Consider the following 21,584-nt stretch of genomic DNA (forward strand, 5'->3'; position numbering starts at 1 on the left):
TGTTCTCCACAGCCACGAGTGTAAGTCCCAAAGACCGTGATACTACAGAGTTAAGGACTGGAAGAGTAGGAGGAGGAGGAACCAGATCTTGTGCTCCATGTATAAACCTAAAACATACGTGGAATTAGAAAAAAGGGAATATATGGATTGAAACTCCAAAATAAAAGGGAAGAACCATAAAGGTAATAGTCTTTGATTACTACCTGAGCCAATTGCAAGGTAGAATAAGATTTATAAGATCTGAGTGTTGAGCCTGTGGCTTAGAGTGTGGGATAAAGGAGATTTTATTCTTTGACTACTTGCACCAGCACTGGGGAAAGAGAACATTAGTGTGAAATGATTACATTGTTATTTTTAGAGTAACATGAAGGAATTAGTATGCATGCACAGTAAGTGTAGTATATGTACTGTTCTGATTACCATGCCGATTACACTGCAGAGAGTGAGGAAGAAGGCTTTCGGGAGTCAGGTATGAGAGGCACAAAGATGGGTTTGACTAAGATGACCAAATCCTAACTGATTTCATTGGAATTTAATTGAAATCTATAATGCTTTAAAATAATTTTACTGAAACGGTTTTGGCCAGTAGAACACTGGTTTTCATGAATATGTCCGCCTATGCAATATGCCTGAATTCTGCTTATCTTCCTAACTTTTTCTCAGGTATTTTGTAAGCTTCATCATCCAGTTCCAGTTCCATGAGAGCCTTTGCAAAGCTTCAGGGCACATCGGACCTCTGTACAAATGTGACATCCATAAGTCACATGAAGCTGGAAAACTCATTGGGTAAGAACAATGTAAAAGGGCTGCCGTGGTCTACACAAAGAACCACATTCCACTGTGAAACAAATCAATAGTAAAAAAGGTGTATTAGTACAATGCTTGGGATACAAGGCTGGAGGTGCAGAGGTTTGGACTAACAAGCACAGGATCCGACCTGATCTCGCCATGGCTGATATGGAATTTAAATTCAATTGAGAAATGGTGATGATAAACACAACAGGTGATGAATTCTTATAAAATTTACGACAGCAATATTTAAAAGGCATTTAGATAGACCACACATAGGCTGGGAATGGGCAGATATAAACTATATGTAGGCAGGTGTACAGTTTAAACTGGCATCATGATCAGCACAGACTTCATAGGCAGAAGGGCCTGGGCCTGTGCAACAGTGTTCGATGTTCTATCTTCTATCCGGTTCACCGGTGCTCTTCAGCAAGGACAGGCTGGGGGGAAGGAATCTGTCCTTCCCTGGCATGTCCTTTATATGACACTTTAACCACGTCAATATGGTTAACTTCAAATGTCCTCTGAAATAGTCTAACAAGCCCATCTCCTCAAGGGAAATTAGGAATAGGCAGTAAAGACCAACCTTGCAAATAAGCCATCGATCTCAAAAAATGAATAAAGCCAAGCAAGCCTCTCCATTATACGTTATAGGGTAGAAGATAAGTTTGCATTCCCAATAGCGGTACCACACAGCAGAAAATGGAATACCACTTTATTCCTATTCTAACTTGCTCCTCCGGTCTTTATATGCCTCGAATGGTATGTCTCAGGAAACATCCCATTGTACCTCACATGTCTGTAATGTTGATGACTGACTACATTCTGCTCAGATTGCACTCAGCAACATCACATATGACACAACGTCACGTATTGTGGGTCGAATGGCCTGTTCTTGTGTTGTACCTTTCTATGTAACCAACAGCCAGATCAGGGATTAGGTCAGATGGTCATGCCACCGCCCCTGACTCCACACATTGCTGGATCCTTTCAACAGGGCTGACATAATCTCCCTGGCCATTGGCTCTCCAATGAGAGGTGTCCTGGGGTCAAGACCCTTGTCTGATGAGTCTGATGAAGGGCCTCGACCCAAAATGTTACCTATTCCTTTTCTCCAGAGATGCTGCCTGACCCGCTGAGTTACTCCAGTATTTTGTGTCTATCTTTGGTTTAAACCAGCATTTGCAGTTCCTTCTTGCACAATATATTCCAACTCAGGGTAACCCTAAAACCCAGATCCTCTGGTACATACGATGCATTCAGTACCTTAACCCTGCAATGCCTTGTCCAACAGTGCTGGCAAACTCTCGTTATATCGTGGAGCCCATGCATTTTGACTGGTTCCCTTTCCCCCCTCCAGACTGTCACCTGTGACTCAGAATCAAAGCCGAATGTCTGACTCTTTCTGTGTCTTTACCCCAGAGACGCCATGAAGCTGGGAAGCAGCAAGCCCTGGTACGAGGCCATGAGGATGATCACTGGGAACACGACTATGTCGGCCGTGCCTCTGCTGACATATTTTCAGCCGCTGATCACATGGCTGGAAGAGGAAAACAAGAAGAATGGCGAGACATTGGGATGGCCCGAGTATGACTGGAAACCAGGTCAGCAATGCGCAAACGCAGAAAAAAAACACTTCCTGACAGTAAGGCAGAAATGCAACACACATCACAGGCCCCTCGCATTCCCCACCCCTGCCAAACAAACAACCCTCACCTGCCCACCCTTGCCAACTCCTCGCCCTCCCATCTCCACCAACCCCACACTTGCCCAGCCCTTTCAACCACTCGCCTCATTGTTGGTTGGCCCTCGTGTTTGATTATGTCAGTTGTGCGGTCTTCATATGTGAGCCTGAATGTGGCAGGCAAGACCTGCCCTGGAGGCATGCCCTCAGGAACCGTGGGGGTAAGGGGAAGATGCTGAGGTGGGTGCAGATGCTGAGCCATCCTACATTCTCTGGCTCTGGTGAGTCGATCCTGTCCGCAGTCTTCAGAGTTGATACAGGCCCTTTTGGTCAAAGCTCACAAGCTTGTTCTGTCCGGGACACAAGGCTCCAACTCTCTTCTGCCACAGAGGGATGCCTCTGTGTTTGAGGCTGTCTTTGAAACAAGAAAAGAGTATCACTTTCTTGGATGTCCCTAATTTCTGAGCAAGAATTCCATTAGGGAGCTTGCACGGCATACAGGAGCTGTCCATACAGATTCCTCGACCAGTCTATTGCAACTGTTCCCTCAGGGTCATCATGGCCTTGATGCCAATTGGGCCGGCCCTGTCCAGATATTCCAAATTTGTCACTCTGCTCTACCATTTGCTGCCCATGAATGATCACAGAGATCTCAGGTGGAAACACTCGCACTGTTTGATGTGTTTCCTGTCAATTGTCCAAGTCTCACAGCCATACAAAAGGGCTTGTGAGTACAACGGCGTTGGTTGACAGTCTGACGTTTCTGTGGCTCATCATACGCCAGCATAGGTGAAACAACCGACTGACCTGCCTTTGCTGTTTCCATGTCGAGAGAACCGTCAGAAGAGATGACGCTTCAGTCATCGTTTATGCAACTCCGCACTCACCTGTCACACTGCCAACACCCACCTGCCACCCCACCGAACTCTCCCTGCCTGTCTCCAACATCCCCTCAGTTGCCCACCTGGCCAACTCCTCAACCCACCCACCACCACCCACCACTCACCTGCTCACTAAGATGCTCCTGAGGCCTTATAGATGTGTAGACTAAAGGCCCGGTCCCATTGTCGTGGTCATTGTCGTAGAGTAAAAGAAAATTTTGGAGATCTGCTATGACTTTGACAGTCGCCAGCAGTCGCCTTAAAAATCGCGTAACTGGGACCGGCCCTTAAGATTGATAGATTTCTATCAGGCAAGGGTGTTAACAGTTATAAAAGATTAGCAAGTACACAGAGATCAAGTGTAGGTCGACTGTTGTCTTGTGAATAGGAAGTTGCTCCGAGCAGCTGAATGGTCTTTTGATCCTACATTCTGATATTCATCTTGAAGAACACACAAGAAAGCTGCAAAGGAATCTTAATGGGTAGTGATTGGGGAAAAAAAGTTTGATAAATTGATTATAACATGGGATTGCAGAGTTACAATCAGATTAGCCACAAACTTATTAAATGGAGGATTGGCTTGAAAAACCTGTTCCTATTTGTAAGGTTGTACATTTGTATAATATATCACTAGTGGTCATTAACCCTTCCAGTTCCAGGTGTGAGTGAACCACTAGTACCAAGATATCAAGTGTCAGCCTGGGAAGGAATCCATCTGAGAATCAGAAACTGCAGTAGGAGCTGTCTTGAGTGTAGTTGTCAGTCTTAACCTTTGGTGTCTGAAAACCAAAAATTATCATCTGCCATCATGGAGCAATATATTCCATGTGGACTTAGCCTGTGACCCGGACGGAGAGTGTAGTTTAATTTAGAGATACAGCATGAAACAGGCCCTTCGGCCCACCGAGTCCCAGCCAACCAGCGAACATCCCGTACACTAGCACTATCCAACACACTAGGGGCAATTTACAATTTTCACCTAAGCCAATTAACCTACAAACCTGCATGTCTTTGGAGTGTGGGAGGAAACCGGAGCACCTGGGGAAAACTCTTGTGGTCACAGGGAGGACGTATAAACTCTGTACAGACAGCACCCGTAGTCAGGATCGAACCCTGGTCTCTGGCGCTGTAAGGCAGCAGCACTATGCCACTGTGACGCCCTTAAAGGAGAGGAAAGCTAAACAAAATTCATGTAGATTTACCTGAATAAGTAGGCATGCAGCAACAGGGGCAGCAGGAAAACATGTGAAATTATACGTAAAATTATACTAATATTTGTTAGAGAATCTCAATGGGATCTGAAATAAGGTGAAAACATAAATAGATAAGAAATAGAAGCTAAAGGGAATCACTCTGTCCTGACCAACTCCGCTATTCAATATGAACATGACTGATCTTTGACTTCAATATCACTTTCCTACATTGATCCTTCATTCATATTGTCCAAAAACAATTAATCTCTGTTTTAAGCATTCAATAGACAATAGACAATAGACAATAGGTGCAGGAGGAGGCAATTAGGCCCTTCGAGCCAGCACCGCCATTCAATGTGATCATGGCTGATCATTCTCAATCAGTACCCCGTTCCTGCCTTCTCCCCATACCCCCTGACTCCGCTATCCTTAAGAGCTCTATCTAGCTCTCTCTTGAATGCAATCAGAGAATTGGCCTCCACTGCCTTCTGAGGCAGAGAATTCCACAGATTCACAACTCTCTGACTGAAAAAGTTTTTCCTCATCTCAGTTCTAAATGGCCTACCCCTTATTCTTAAACTGTGGCCCCTTGTTCTGGACTCCCCCAACATTGGGAACATGTTTCCTGCCTCTAACGTGTCCAACCCCTTAATAATCTTATACGTTTTGGTAACATTTCTGTAGCTGATTTCAGAGAGTTCTCCATTTGAGTCTACCTATCCTGGCTTAGTGACAGAGTCTCCACAGACCTCTCGGGTGAAAAATTTCAAAGATTCACCCCTCCCTGGGCGTGGAAATCTCTTCTGACCTCAGTCTTGAATGGCCAGCTCTTTATTTTGAGATGGGTGATCCCTGGCACAAAGTCAACAAGCCGGGGAAAGCATCCTCAGCAACAAAAACACTGCAGGTCCTCTTCTCAATCCAGCAATTCCAGGGTTCACCTGGCAGAACTCTCCTGCACTCTGAGTTTTGCGAGGTTGAGTTCTTAGATAGGGAAACCAGATCTGAACACAGTTTCTTACTTGTGTGAGAAGGAACTGCAGATGCTGGTTTGCACCGAACAAAGAGACAAAATGCTGGAGTAACTCAATGGGTCAGGCAGTGCCCAAATCTCAAGCCAAAACGTCACCTGTTCCTTTCCTCCAGAGATGCTGCCTGACCCGCTGAGTTACTCCAGCATTTTGTATCTATCTACAGTCTCCTTCACTTAGGTTTCAGCCAGGGTTCAATATAATTGCAGAAATTATTGGAATCGTGTTAAGCCAAGCTCAAATTATTTGCTTCCATCATTAATAAGAACAAAGTATACTTTTTAAACATTACCTTACTCGGTTACTTGGTTCAGTGCTATAGCCTGGCGATGGTACTGCTAGAAGTACTACAAATAAATAGTAAGCTATGGACTGCCTCAGTACTCTCAGATACAACAATACTGCAACAATGTGCCTCAAATATTGCTGCAGTTCAGCAGCAGTGCAGCTACACAGTGGCTGCAGTCTGGTGAGAGTACAGCTGCAATATGGCAATAGAAAAGCTTTGCTACCCCTGCAGAATGGTTACAGTTGTGTTGCAATACAGCTTCAGGAATGCTTGCTGCATTATTATCCACAGAATGGCTAAACTACTGTTGTAGTATGCCGATAATTCTATGACGTTACAGCCGCAATAACCGGCAGAACTACAGCGCTGTTCTGTTGTAGGAATAGGAATCTATTGTATTTCTACACAACTGATGTAGAATCTTACAACATTGCTGCACATTGGAACAATACAGATACTCGCTGGCTGCAGTATGGCAACATTGCTGCTGCAGCACAGTTACAGTGCTGCAACAGCACGACTGCTGTACTGCCTCAGGACTGCTCCAGTGCAGCTGCTTCTGTCCTGCTGCAGTGTGCCTGCAGCTCTGTGACAAAGCTACATACTGATGCGGTACGTCCAAGTTCATGGACAGTACAGCTAACACCATCAACTGCTGAGCAGCTGCAGTTTTACAGCATGGCCACTGTTTACCTGCGGTAGTGTTGCAGTGATGGCAACAACGCTGCTGCAGTGTGCCCACGGGTGCTGCGACATTATGACCACTGCAACAACCGTGCAGCTGCAGTACTGCTGTTGCATAGCCTCCTTACTGCTACATTCAGGCTGCAGTGCTGCTCCAGTACTTCTGCTGTTGAGCTGCAAAAGTAAAACAACAGTATGACCGCAGTACTGCAACTACATAGCTGCATGTCTGCCACAGAATGAATTGTGAGCTTGTGTCTTGTCCTATAGTGTCCAACCACAGTGTAATGTCCGCGGTAAGACCCTGTTGTGACTAGCACAATGAATATACGTCCGACATCTTGTAAGAAGATTGAATAATAATCCTTCCCCAGGAAACTTCCAGAAGGTCACCTAACCTCAGTCACGAGGCAAAAGCACATTTGCCAGCTTCTGTTTTTGGCCTCAAGGGGGCGCTGGCATTTATATTAAATATACATCACATCTCCCCCTTTATTTTAATTACATCACATCTCCCCCTTCAACGTTGGGGTCAAAACTAATAACTTGAAGCTTTAATCAATTTAATGTGGATGAAACACCACAAATAACACAATGCTCTTCAGACTACAAAATGATCAAATAATTGCCCAACAATTTTACATAACAAGCCGTGCCGGGGGTTTTGACAATCGCCCACTTCTGGTGCAAATCGTATTTCCAACCCGTTCTGTGTGGTATTTATGTTGTATGCGTGTGTGGCTTGGCACACTTTGAGCCGGTTCCCCCACCACAGGACCTTGTGATGCGACCTGTGATAGTCCTCTTGAATCTGGGAGACTAGCTCCTTCTAGGAGAGGGGCTCCTCCGTCTGGTTGACTCTCCATCTCGTCTGGGAGACTAGCTCCTTCTGGGAGAGGGGGTTCCTCCTTGTGGGAGAGTGCTCGCGCTGGTCTGCTGCGTGTTGCCAGGGTGATGCTCAGCTGCTTCGTGCGCAGGCCGTATGTCCTTCCTGTTTCTGCGGAACTCAGTACCGCTCAGTGTAGAGATGACGTAGCTCCGAGGGGACAGGTTTTCTCTTGCAATGCGGCCACGTTGCCACTCGGTTGGTTTGGCACGAAACCACACCTGTTGTTGTTGTTCCAGGCGTGGCAGCGGCTCGGCACTTGCCTTCTCATTGAAGTCTGCTGCCTGTTTTTCTTGCCGGGCGACCAGTTGTGGTCCCATGGGAGGGACATGATGTGGCAGTAAGAGCGATAGAGGCGACGGCAATTTGCTTGTTAACAATGTACTGTTCAGTAACTGTGAGGGGGCATAGCCGCCTGTCCCGTTAACGGGGTATTGCGGTATTCGAGGATGGCGTACATCGGGTCACGGCCGCTGCGTTTTTCTTTTCTCATGAGACATTTTATAGTTTGTACACAGCGCTCTACCTGCCCGTTGCTCTGTGGATATATGGGACTTGAGGTGACATGGGCAAATTCCCAGTCCTCCTGGAACCTTCGAAACTCAACACAGTCAAATTGTCTCGCGTTGTCTGTCATCACCAAGTCAGGAATGCCATTCCGGGCAAACATGCCCGTCATTTCACGTACCACCAAATGTGATGTCATGTCTGTCAACTGTGCTATTTCTGGGAACTTGGAGTAATAGTCCACTACAAGCAAATGGTCAACTCCATCCAGATGGAAGATGTCTGCGCCAACCTTAGACCAAGGTTTGCTGGGGATGAGGTGTGGTTGTAGCGGCTCGCTTGCTTGCGCTTCCCTAGTGGCCTGGCATATCGAGCATGTTCCCACTGTGTCCTCAATCTGTGCATTCATTCCTGGCCACGCAAATAAATTGCGGGCTTATGGCGAGTCGTAAGGCGATGTGCGTTAAGGTAGACGTTTATTGGAAGACTAACAACCGTGACAAAACCAGCGCACTAAACGACAGACAACCATAAATCTTACTGTCTCTCTCGGAGCTCTAAACAAGACTGCTTGGTTCCTTTACCTGCGCACCACCTCACCTCTTCTACCAATCAGAGGGTTCGATGGTCTGGACCAATCCCTGTGCCCCTACAGGCTGGTTGTTTAAGTTTCACTACTCCCAGATGTGATTCATGTAGCGCGTTCAGCATCTGCCTTCGCATCTTTGGGGGACTACGATCCGGTTTTCCCTCAAGACTAATCCATCGACTTCAACCAGCTCGTCATGGTATCTATGAAACGGAGTCAAGTCCGAGGGCAAATCACGCCTGTTACTAGGCCAACCCTTTCTTATATACTCGCACAACAGTGTCAGGGTTTGATCTTTGTTTGTTTCAGCTCTGAACTGCGCAAGGCGCTCGTCTGACATGTGTAGGATGGCTTCTACAGCCTGTATCACGATCGGCAGTGCGATGTGCTCTTCCGCAGGTGTGTCTGCACTGGGCAGCCGGCTCTGGGCATCGGGGACAAACATTTCACGTCCCGGCTTCCACCGTATTTCCATGTCGTACCGTAGCAGGTGCATTCGCATTCGCTGGGGCTTAATTTGTGTAGCGGCTTGGCGAGCAAGCCCACTAATGGCTTGTGGTCAGTAAGGATCACTGTGCGCTGACCGACGATGAAGTCATGAAACTTTCTGCACGCGTACAATATGGAGCACAGCTCCTTCTCTATAGTCGCATCATTGCACTTGGCCACGTTCACGCGTCGTGATGCATATGCAACCGGTCTCTCGTCTTGCATCAGGACCGCTCCAAATCCACTGTTGGAAGCGTCTGTGGCAATTGAAACGGGCGCGTTCACATCGTACAGTTTGAGTACGGGTGGCGATGTGAGAAGACACTTCAGTTTGTCTACTGCCTGTCTGTGCTTCTGCTCAAAGTGCCACGCTACTCCCTTTTCTGTTAGCTGTCTAAGTGGGGCGGTGATCTCCGAGGGGTTTGGAATAAACTTGACCATGTAGGTGACCATCCCCAAGAAAGTTTGCACTTCCGCCTTGTTTGTCGGGTATGGCATTTGTAGCATGCTGCTGACACGAGATGGGCCTGGTGACACGCCTGCTTGCGAGATGACGTGTCCCACATATTCAATCTCGTTTGAACGCATTACCGACTTTCTGCGATTGAGCTTTAGGCTGGATTCTTTCACCCTTTGGAGTAGGGCTTTCACTCTTGCATCACGTTGTGCTGCATTCACACCCCAAACGAGAATGTCATCAACGACTATCTCCACCCCGTCTAAATCGCCGAACTCTTCCTGCATCGCCCGCTGCCAAATCTCACTTGAGGATGAGATTCCAAATGGAAGGACGAGGTATTAAATGTGGTCAGACACGAGCTATCATCGCTCAGTGGGAACTGCCAGTACCCACTTGTAGCGTCAAATTTCGAGAACCATTCTGCCTTCGGCATGCGGGCTGCAATGTTCTCGAACGTCGGCATCGGGAAATACTCCCTAGGAATTGCCGCATTGAGGTCACATGGGTCAAGACTATGCGGACTTTGCTATTAGGCTTGTTAACAACAGTCATTGAATTCACCCAATCTGGCGGTTCGCGCACGGGGTTATGACTCCCAAGTTTTCCATGCGCTCTAATTCGTCTTTGACCTTACCCCTGATCTTATAGGGGATAGTGGGTTTTGCTTAGGTTGCACGTTCCCAGTGGCTTGAGACCAGACATTCTTTTCTTTAGTTTCTGTTTTCTTCTGACACCGTGTAATGTCCACGGTAAGACTAGCACAATGAATATACGTCCGACATCTTGGAAGAAGATTTAATAATAATCCTTCCCCAGGAAACTTCTAGAAGGTCACCTGACCTCAGTCACGAGGCAAAAGCACATTTGCCAGCTTCTGCTTTTGGCCTCAAGGGAGCACTGGCATTTATATTACATATACATCACACACAGTGCACCTCCGAAACAGCTACAGAGCCGCCACAAGGTTGCTACTTTGCCGCTGTAGAACTGCTCAGTATGACTATAGTATAACATTAGGACTATTAAAGCATGACGATAGAATGACTGATACTGCTGTGGTACATCCACTGCACATCTGCTGTATGCCTGCAGTGTGGCTGCAGTACTGCTGCAGTATGACTACTGCACACGGCTACATTACAGCTACTGTACTGCTACCTTCAGCCACAGAAAGCGACTGGCCTGGATGGAGTCCCCAGCCTTATTCTCAGAGCCTGCACGGACCAGTTGGCAGGAGCACTTGCAGATATCTTTATCCTCTCCCTGTGCCAATCTGAGGTTCACATCTGCTTTAAGAAGATCACAACCATCCAAGTGCCGATGCAAAAAAACAGTAGTGTGCCTTAACGACTACCGTTCTGAGTTCTGACACCTACTGTCTAGAACTACCAGTGCTTCAAGAGACTGGTCACATCGCTCATCAACTCCAGCCTTCCAGACAATCCAGACCTAATGCAAGTGCCACAACAGGTCTACATTGACGCCATCTCCCAGCCTCAAACTCAACCCTGAAACAAGGACGCCTAAGTTAGACTCCTGTTTATGGACTATAAGTCCATCTTCAATACCTTAATTCCATCAAACTCATCTACAAACCGCTGGACCTTGGCCCCAGCACCCCCTTCTGCTTCTCAATGCTTGATCTCCTGACCCATAGATCACATCAGTGAAAACAGGCAACAAAACAGTCTCTAGGATAATTCTCAACACTTGTGCTCAACAAGACTGCAGCCACAGCCCCTTGTTAAACTCCCTTCACACTCACGTCTAAGTAGCCTAATTCTGCTGCAGCAGATCTCTTGAAGGCTGGGATATGCTGTAGCCCCGATCTTACAATCTACCTTGAGTTAGATCATATCACCAAAGCGCTGGGGTAACGCAACATGTAAAGTTGTATCAAAAGAGTGAATGGATTGGCATTGTTTCAGGATGGAACTCTTCTTCAGACTACTTACTCTCTACCTTTTTGCAGTATTCTCACTTTTTTTATCTGCATATTGTCCATAGCTGAACTACTATACTCGGCACTCTGTTTATTTTCTCTTTTGCACTTTCTGTTGTACTAATGTACTGTATGATCTGCCAGGATAGTACCCAAAGCAAAGTTTTTGATTTTATCTTGGTACACGTCACAATAATAAACCAATAGCAATACTGCATCCTTGCAGTACTGCTGCATTATGCATGCAATACTGCTGCAGAACCACTAGCGTATAGTTGCTATACTGCTACAATATAGTTGCTGCAAGCTGCTGTATGACTACGGTACTGCTGCAGTACTGCTATAGTACAACAAACGTACGGGGGCATTTCCGTGCAACAACAGTGCATGTGTAGTACTGCTGCAGCATAAATACTATCCCTTCCTAACTACAGCACTCTTGCAACATGGCTGCTGCACTGCTGGAGTGGTGCTGGTGAATGTGAAATGTCCGTGAGTTATTCATGGTTCTCCGGCCTTAACTCCACAATTTACAGTAGACACCCGTCTTTGGGAAGTGGGAGGAATCTAGTGCACTAGGATAAAGCCCACATTGTCATGGGGAGAGGGTCTACATTTCACAGAGACCCCAGGTCAAGAATAAATCCCGGTCACTGGAGCTGTGAAACACCAATTCAATGAGCTGTACCAATGTGCTAATTGTTAGGAATAATTTTAATGCACTTATGGAAAGCCCTCAGGAATTGACCTTTACCTTCACAAAACTGCGATAATAAAAGGTTAGAGTTCGGCTCCAACTGACATGTTTGAAAACAGTGTTCAATCTGAGCTACAACCCAGGAAGTTTATATTGGCATTGGAAGAGTAGACTGTGGATTTACCTGACTACTGGGATTTAAAGGGTTAGATCATATCACAAGAAAACAGGCTTGCCTTCCTTTCAGAATAGAACAATAAGGAAATAGCCAAATGACAAATCAGTTCGGCGGAAATTGAGGTCTCAGGAAATCAAGGGGTGTAAAATTAGAAATGGGATGTTTGGGATTGAAATCAAGAAACACCCAAATAGAAATCCCAAACCTCCTCTCCCCAAAGGCTGTAGGTGTAGAGGGTGAGGGTAGAGAGGGAATGTTTTGCAGCCATTGTGATATTTTGAGCAAAGTAAGGGGATGTGCAGGAAAAGCTGCTCAGATCACTCAGATAGAACCGATCGTCATTGCACCAGAACAGGGATTAACTTTCACTCCTTCCTTTCCAGCCTTCGCATCCATTGTACCTTCAGCTCCAACAGACAGCCATGTGTCTTTTCTGGGATTGAGTTTAGCGCCAGACCAGGCAAAGGCAGGGCAGTGGATTTTGTTCGCATTGGCCCTTGGACTGGCCATAGCCGTCATAGTCGTTTCAATAAAAATGTACAAAAGAAAGTGATGAACTAACAAAACGTCACCTGACTGTCAAATGGATTTAAAATAAATCTTGTAACGTCGGAACTCTTTCACTATGCAAAACAAACAATTCAGTGCTCAATTTGTAAATCTGGTGTAAGAATGTTTAATCGATCACTTGTATTTTCTCCAGCAATGATTAGGTATTTGGTGCAGGGATATGAAATAATATATCAAATGGCTCTCTCATGTTTGTAATTTGTTGTAATTTTTTTGCCTAAATTCAAGCAGTTTCAGGTTTCATTGTTGAGGTTCCATGAAATAATGTTGTTCAGATCCTAAAAATGTAGATACCAGAAAGGCAACTGTATTGAATTGCAGTAAAAATATATATCTCCAGAGAGTATTTAACCAATTCGGTCAGAAGCAAAAATGCAACAATACATGACTGCATTGGAAATGCAACCACACACAGTAGAACTGCAGTGGAAATAGAAACATAGAAACATAGAAAATAGGTGCAGGAGTAGGCCATTCGGCCCTTCGAGCCTGCACCGCCATTCAATATGATCATGGCTGATCATTCAGCTCAGTAGCCTGTACCTGCCTTCTCTCCATACCCCCTGATCCCTTTAGCAAAAAGGGCCACATCTAACTCCCTCTTAAATATAGCCAATGAACTGGCCTCAACTACCTTCTGTGGCAGAGAATTCCACAGACTCACCACTCTCTGTGTGAAGAAATGTTTTCTCATCTCGGTCCTAAAAGACTTCCCCCTTATCCTTAAGCTGTGACCCCTGCAATCATGCCTTCCAACATTAGAAACGCAAGCAAATCTAGCTGCCATGGAAATGCTTGGTGATTGGGCTTTTATCTTTAAGCAGGGTTGATATATTCTAGTAATGGAGTAATGAAAGCTGCAACTGCCCACTCAAAGTATCGCTCCCCACTCTTCACTAAATTCCCTTGGATGTCCCTCTTGGTCTTCAGTAATGAGCTGCACCATTATCTGCCAGCAGAATTGGTTCACACACATAATAAACAGACATTGCCCTCTCACACAGGAGACACCTGGACCTGCTTGAGTTTTGGGAGAGGGAGATGGTTCCCCAGTGCATCACACCTGGCGTGATTCTGCCAAACAATTGGTTTATCAAATTTTGAGCCGAATTTGAGATCTTTAAAACAATCACAAGGATAATGCATTACATGAGGGAGCCTGGTGCGGATGTGAATAGTGTGGGATGCCATCAAAGTTCATTGACATTATCATTGCAAGTCAACAAAAGATTACTTCAGTTTCTGTCGATTACTTAAAAACGGGTAACATGGGCTGCACTGTGCCAGTTTATATTCTAGCTTCATGAGACTTTAAAAATGTTTCTTAATATTTTTAAACTCTATTTCTCTTCTAAAACAATGACCTGTTGAAGAGGTGCTAAATGTAATAACTTGCTGTTGCAATGGCTCAGCGAATATCTCCTGTGTGTGGATGAGCCGCACAAACGTCACGCTGCCAGTTTTGGTTGGCAGCCTGTGTTGACTTGATTGAGTTCCACCAGGATGAAGGTTGGAGGTTTACAATTAGCTGGAATATCTCAATGCTAGACAGGTGACGTTCAGTCAGTGCTTGAACTCCTGATTGCCGCTCATTGCCATCTGATGGACATCCCGAGGAGATAGGCAGGTTGGATTGGGACGTTTAGATCTCTGAGAAGTCCATCAAGACTCACTGCCAAGCCTTGAGTGAACAATGACAAAGTTACCAGAAGGCAACAAGAATTCATCGAGAAACAAACTCAGCACCTTCGGGAGAGGACAATTGGTGAGGAAAACACATCAAGAATCTACCGAGGAAACCAAATCTAGTGGCAACTGCTGAACAAGCTGCTGTATTCTCGAAAGATCTACTTCATAACATTACATTGTTTTTCTCATGTACGTACGTACATTTGTTGCATGATTTGTGTGCAAGTTCCACTTTCTGGTATGCAGGGATCCACATACTAGAATCAGATGGTTGAAGTGACCGGTGTAACTAGCAGCATGCGCAATATACTTGAGCTGTTTTAAACTGTATTTTGTTCTGTCTACTTTATTCTCTACAAGAAGGGTCTTGACCCGAAACGTCACCCATTCCTTCTCTCCCGAGATGCTGCCTGACCCGCTAAGTTACTCCAGCATTTTGTGTCTACCTTCTTATTTTCTACAATGTCATTATCACAATATGTGGATATCTTTGCCTTCCCTTCATGCACTGCATGCTTGGGTAGGAATGATGTCCTTGGAATCCAATTTAGATATGGTGATATCAGAACACACTGCGGGAAGGACAATCACAAGAAATCTTGGACACTACCCTTGATACATTTTGCACTTCTTCAACCAAAGACCAGGAAGTATAGCTGTGCATAATTTACCAGATTACATCTGTGAAAACAACATCACTGATGGAGTTGTCTGATAGGTACCATTAAACAACATGGTACCTATAAATGTACCTGTACATTATCCACAGTGGATCTGTCTGCAGGAGTGTTACCTGCGATATTTGATAGGAATGTCATCAGAATGTCATCAGAATGTCATCAGAATGTTAACATTGAACAAAGAAGGCAATACCGAGACAAGTACTCAGATTAAAGAAAGTGAAAATGTTAGAGAGGTGAAGCGTTTAGGACGTAAACAGCTTAAAGCGTGTCTGCCAAGTGTGTTGTGATGGGAATTTGAAGGCAAAAGTCCACAGATACGATAAATCTAAAATAGAAACAGAACGTTCTGAAGATACTCAGCCGGTCAGACAGCATCTGAGGATAGAGAAATGGAATAGATGTTGCAGGTCAAGGACCCTTCAAACAGAAAAATAATAATAATAATAATAATAACAATTATTATTATTATAATAATAATATTATAATAATAAAACAAGTGTGGTTTTAAGCTGCAAAGAAAGGTTGAGAGAACAAGGGGAAGTGTGAGCAGGTGTCCTCGCAACACACATGCCTTTGATGCCTTCTAGGTAGAGGGGTGACAAATGTTTGTTATCCACAGTGGATCTGTCTGCAGGAGTGTAACTAAGGGAGTTGGATGGAGGCAGTAGAGAGGAACAAAAACAAACTGGCTGGAACTAAGACTTACAGAACATGGCTAATGCTGGATGGATGGGCCTTAGACTTAATATCCAATAAAACAACGCCCCTCTATCAATCTGCACTACATCTAAAGACCTCTCTCCTCAGTTTTTTTCAAAGAGTTTTCCTCCATTAAAGCTTTTCATGCACAACCACTGTGCAGTGCACCATATTCCTCAGAATATGAATCAGTCAACTTCATGTCCATTATTGCTCATTGTTCATTTCCATCATTTATTATCAGGCTATTAATCCAAAACAACAGACAGTAAATGACTGCCAATGATATCATAAATAACACAGGATTCATTTAGTGGATCAATAAAGGAAGGTTTTACACACACACACAAACTAATTCACGGGCATCTTTGTACACATTTTTATACACATTTTTATTCCACATGTACACACATACATACGTTCATACCCTCAGACTCACTATTTGGAATCTCACACACATCCTGAAACACTCACATCAGTGCTTGTTGCACGACTCTTTCACACCTAACTCGGGACCTAACATCGCCCGGCGCGGCTCGGCCGCGGGACTTAGCAGCGCACGGTACGGCCGCGGGGCCTTCCATCGCCCGGCTCGGTCACGGGACGTTTCAGCACCCGGTACGGCTCGGCCGCGGGGCCTTCAATCACCCGGCTCGGCCGCGGGACTTTTCAGCGCCCGGTGCGGCTCGGCCGCGGGGACTTCCATCCTCTTGCGGGGACTGTGCGGGTCGGTCGGGGACGAGCTGTCTGTCCGTGGGCGTGGGGAAGAGAGTGGAAGTTTTGTTGCCTCCATCACAGTGAGGGGGTGTTTGGAGTCACTGTGATGGATGTTTGTGTTGGGGTCGTGTGTCTTGTGTTCTTTTTTTCTTTCTTTTTTTTTGTGACTGCTGGAAATTTGTGTGACTGCGGGCGATGGAAGGCCCCGTGGCCCGACGATGTTACTTGCTGTTAATGACTCTGCTGCCACCACTCTCTCAGGTGTTCACCGCTCTCTGGGTGAAAAAGGTCAGATCCCCTCTAAACCTCTTCCTCCTTACCCTACATATATGTCCTCTGATGGTAACGGCCACTAATAAGGGAAAAGGCTTCCTGAAGTCTACTCTATCTGTATCCTTCATAATGTTGCATACCTCAGTTGTGTTCACTGTTAACCACCTCCGCTCCAGGGAAAACAGACCCAACCTCTCCTCGTTAACTGAAAGGTACCTTCCCAGACAAGTGCCCGGTAAACCTCCTCTGCACCTTCTCCAGCACTAGCACATCTTTCCCATAGTGCAGTGACCAGAACTCCTGCTGACGTCTGTGACCAGTGGTTTATAAAGTTGGAGCATAATCTCACTGGATTTGCATTCAATGCCCCAGCATAAGAAGACCTGTATCGCACAAGCCTCCTTTCCCACGCTACTTGTGCTGCCACCTTCAACAAACTATGGACATACTCCAAAGTAATGGGTTCCATTGTCCGTGGGCACATGCATATCAAGATGAACCCCTTTCTATTTTAGCCTCCTGATAGCATGTAGACTGAGGACAGTTGCTGCAACTTGGTGTTCATGCTTTGCTCTAACATGTATTGTCTTTGATGAGGAAGATAGCAACGTTCAGGGAGGTGGAAACATGCATGAGAAGCAACGTGCTTTCCCATGAGGAGCAAACGACAGAGAAATAAGTGTCTAATTATGTTTTGGTTCTCATCGACACCCCCTATGATTGTCAATGAAATGAAGTCCCTACAACCTAAAGTCATCTTGTGACATGTAATCTTGGCTGAACGTGAAGGCAAATAACTGCCGATGCTGGTTCAAATCGAAGGTAGACACAAAATGCTGGAGTAAGAAGGGTCTCGACCTGAAACGTCACCCATTCTTTCTCACCTGAGATGCTGCCTGACCCGCTGAGTTACTCCAGCATTTTGTGTCTACCTTGGCTGAATGTGAGGTGGTTTACGGTACCAAATAGAGTAAGAGATGAGCATTTGGCACCATCACTCAATGGGAGACTGAACCACAACAACATCTTGAAAGTATGTGTTATCTTTATGGTGGCAGCAAGTTACAAAGATAATTTGGAGGAGCATTTTCAAACAGATTGAATGATGAATGATATTTTATTGTCACAGTGATGTTCTTTGCTTTTCATACCCAAGGTATGCAAAGAGTCGCCACATGAAGGACACCTGAAACAGATTGGTAAGAGGAATCAAAGGTGGACCATAATCTAAATGAAAGAGGCAGGAAAGGAGAGACGGTCAGAGGGATCAAAATGTTCTTGTGCATGAAACATAATGAGCTGAAGATGACTTTGCCCTGGGGAACTCCTTGGCTACCTTCATCAACTGCAGCTAATGGGAATACTGGAAATCACCGTAGCATCATAATCATTTCGAGTTTATTATTCATCTCAAACCAGGTCAAAAGTTAAAACTTGACAGTTGCAGGCCGCAGTTGTGCTTTATATTCCGCTGGAGTCCCATCAAGGTCTATTCCTCTTCTTTAGATCCAGATAGCACTGATTATTTTCAACAACACTATAACCATGTTCCAATCAAAGAAAGTACCCGAGTGAAGTCAATGAAAATATTATTTAAGATTAACAAACGTCGTGGATGTGGAAAATGAGCCCCCTTGAGACTCACGTACGTGTATGCATGTGTGGACACTCTGCCGACTTCTCTTCAAGGTTTGGCAGTCTCTGAATGGACAGTCTTATGGTTTTTTGAGGAGCTACCTGTCAAGCTGCTTTACGTCTCTTTATTTGAGTACGGCAAAGGTGATTTCATATCTGAATTCAGTCCATCAGTTTCATTCTCTTCGGTGTTGCTTTTGTCGATCGGGTGATATTTATAAAACCTTGCAGTGAGGCAGAAGATGAGTGAGGCCAGTCCCATGAGTGCAGCAAACACGAAGAACTCCACTGCCTATTTCCAGGAGAGAAAGGAGGAAAGCAGCGTGAGTGAAGCCTAGGCCATGCATTTTGTGCAGGAGACCGGACACAGGTCGACAATTCACTGGGGCCAATCAATCGCCCAAGATGTAGGTGGAAACCTGATCAACTGGAGCAAATCTTCAGTCATTCTTCTTTTGAGTAGGTGGGCCTGGAAAATCAGGTGTGCAGTGCAGGTTTCTTAATAAGACATGACTCTGCACTGCACAAACTGCTCCCTGGTACATACACTGAGACTAGATTCATCATCAGTCAAAGAACCCTATGTTCTGCCCTAAACCTGCACGTTCTGGCAACAAGAGCTCGCCCTGACTGGAGATCACGTGCCAGCAAACCCAAGGATTGCTGCCAAGTTCTCTAGGTGTTTTGTGACCCAGGCAAAGGAATGAAGGAGAAAGGCTACTACTTTTAACAGTTTGTCAGGAACGGAAGGCTGGTTTGCTAAAAGGAAAGTGTAGAGGCATAATAGGTTATTTTTCTGGTTAGGAAACTAAACGAGTGGCACGCCATGGGGATTGAAGCTCAACGTTTGAAAGTCAAAATATGGTTGCTAAATTTGATGATGAAATATAGATAGGTAGGAAAATATATTGTGAAGAGGAACCAAGAAAGGGATGTAGATGGGGTAAGAAAGTGGTCAAAAATCTGGGAAATTGAGAAAAATGTAGGAAAATGTAAAAATATCCAATCAGGCAGAAGAAATATTCAATCTGTATCTAAGAAATTACACAGCTTTAAGGTGCAGCAGGATCTGGGCGTCCTGGTGCATGTTTACATGCCAGTGTACAGGTACAGCATTAGGAAAGCTAACTAAATCTAACAATATACAAGTCGGGAAGTTTTACATCTATTGTAGAGAGTATTGTGGGACCACATCAGGGGAACTCTACACAGCATTGATCTCCTTATTAATGATTTAAGGTTCACAGAAGGTTGCCCAGAGTAAGGGAATCGAGGACCAGAGGATATAGGTTCAAGGTGAAGGGGAAAAGATTTAATAGGAATCTGAGGGGTAACGTTTTCATACAAAGGGTGGTGGGTGTATGGAATAAGCTGCCAGAGGAGGTAGTTGAAGCTGGGACTATCCCAACGTTTAAGAAACAATTAGACCGGTACATGGATAGGACAAGTTTGGAGGGATATGGACCAAGCGCAGGCAGGTGGGAGTAGTGTAGCTGGGACCTGTTGGCCGGTGTGGGCAAGTTGGGCCGAAGGGCCTGTTTCCACACTGTATCACTCTAAGGTTTGAAAGACTATTCTGAAAAGTTAGACAGGCTAGGCTTATTTCCACATAAAAAAGTTTAAAAAGAGAGAAGGGACTTGATTGAAAGCTTAAGGTCCTGACGGGTAAAGTGCAAGCAAGTTTGTCGGATGTCAACTGCAATTGAACAATTAAATTTAAGGGGGGTATATTTGAACCACAGGAAGGTCTGGAATATTAAAGTCATCCATCCATGATGGACATAAGGTTCGAGAGGAAAACAGAATAGGAGCAAAGAGCACGATACAGATGTCAAATTGTTAATCCGTGAGAACCAGGTTAATTCCAATCGCTCCGATTTGAAGTGGAAATGAAAATAAAAGGCAAGTGAAAGCTTGAGAAAAGGTGGACAGCAAAGGGAAGCCAAAACTAGATTAAAGGTTCGCGACGAGGAAATGGGGGCAGGAAAGGTGCAGCTGATCACAGGATGCAATGCTGAGGCTTTATCAGGCACTTTATCAGGTAAGGCCACATTTGGAATATTGTGAGCAGTTTTGGGCCCCCAATCTGAGGAACGATGTGCTGGCTTTGGAGATGATCCAAAGGAGGTTTACGAGAATGATCCTGGGGATGATTGGGTTGTGTGTGAGGAACGTTTGAAATCACTGGGCCTGTGCACGCTGGAGTTTAACAGGGTGAGGGGGAATCTCATTGAAACCTACCGCATAGTGAAAGGCCGAGAAGGAGTTGAACTGGAAAGGATGTTTCCAGTAATGGGAGAGTCTATAACCAGAGGGCACAGCCTCAGAATAAAAAATGTACCTTCAGAATGGAGATGAGGAGGAATGTCTTTAGCTAGGACAAGGTGAATCTGTGGACTCCTTGCCATGTGGTCACAGGGAGAACGTACAAGCCCCATACAGACAGAACCAATAGTCAGGACTGAACGACGGTCTCTGGCGTTGTAAGATAGCAACTCTACTGCTGCACCACTGTCTACTGGAGTGTTGTGAAGGAACCAGGAAAGATAGATAGCATCCCTCAGATCCCAGGAATTTTGGGCAGTGTGGTCCCCTCAGCATGAAGTACCCCCTAGGAACATCATGTTCAGCAGGAGGAAACTGTGTCTGGACAATCTCTCTGATGCAATACTGGGAAGGAAACTGGGAGACTAGAAGAAATCTGTTGCAGCCAACTGGAAAGATCCTTTGGTGAGGAAGTCGTGAATCAACATGACCTCCACAAAAAAAAAGTCCACACAGTCATGGCCAAGGCCATCCCACAGAATCCCATACATCTCAGTCACAACAACCTTGGGAAATCTGAACCTACAAATGTTGTCAGTGTTATGGTGGGATGTGGTGCCTCTGAAGACTCTCTGGGACTAGGGCTCTTCACCACCCCTTGACTCACCTTGAGTGGCCAAGAGTGGCCCTAACAGTGCCTCCAATGTGGCTTCTGGTGGTGTCCATGCTGAGGTGGCTATAGAATGCGCACTTC

At 45.4% G+C, this 21,584-nt stretch overlaps 2 protein-coding genes across 3 annotated transcripts in view; one reads left to right on the forward strand and one right to left on the reverse strand.

Moving 5' to 3' along the window:
- ace (angiotensin I converting enzyme (peptidyl-dipeptidase A) 1) overlaps positions 1-14,886 on the forward strand; it is an 82,533-nt gene extending 67,647 nt beyond the window's left edge. For both annotated transcript variants that reach the window (XM_078424924.1, XM_078424923.1), the window contains exons 23-25: positions 664-786; positions 2,212-2,393; positions 12,683-14,886. In XM_078424924.1, the coding sequence (XP_078281050.1) occupies positions 664-786; positions 2,212-2,393; positions 12,683-12,852 (475 nt within the window). In that variant the 3' untranslated portion in view covers positions 12,853-14,886. The remainder of the gene's footprint in view (positions 1-663; positions 787-2,211; positions 2,394-12,682) is intronic.
- The window catches only part of LOC144607549 (solute carrier family 15 member 1-like), a 69,698-nt gene continuing 61,979 nt past the window's right edge, over positions 13,866-21,584 (reverse strand). Inside the window, exons 22-24 of the mRNA XM_078424447.1 lie at positions 18,685-18,857; positions 17,147-17,240; positions 13,866-13,943 (exon numbers count right to left, since the gene is read on the reverse strand). Coding sequence (XP_078280573.1) covers positions 13,866-13,943; positions 17,147-17,240; positions 18,685-18,857 — 345 coding nt within the window. The remainder of the gene's footprint in view (positions 13,944-17,146; positions 17,241-18,684; positions 18,858-21,584) is intronic.

Source organism: Rhinoraja longicauda, chromosome 29 (assembly GCF_053455715.1).
Source record: "Rhinoraja longicauda isolate Sanriku21f chromosome 29, sRhiLon1.1, whole genome shotgun sequence".
In the NCBI taxonomy this organism is placed as follows: domain Eukaryota; kingdom Metazoa; phylum Chordata; class Chondrichthyes; order Rajiformes; family Arhynchobatidae; genus Rhinoraja; species Rhinoraja longicauda.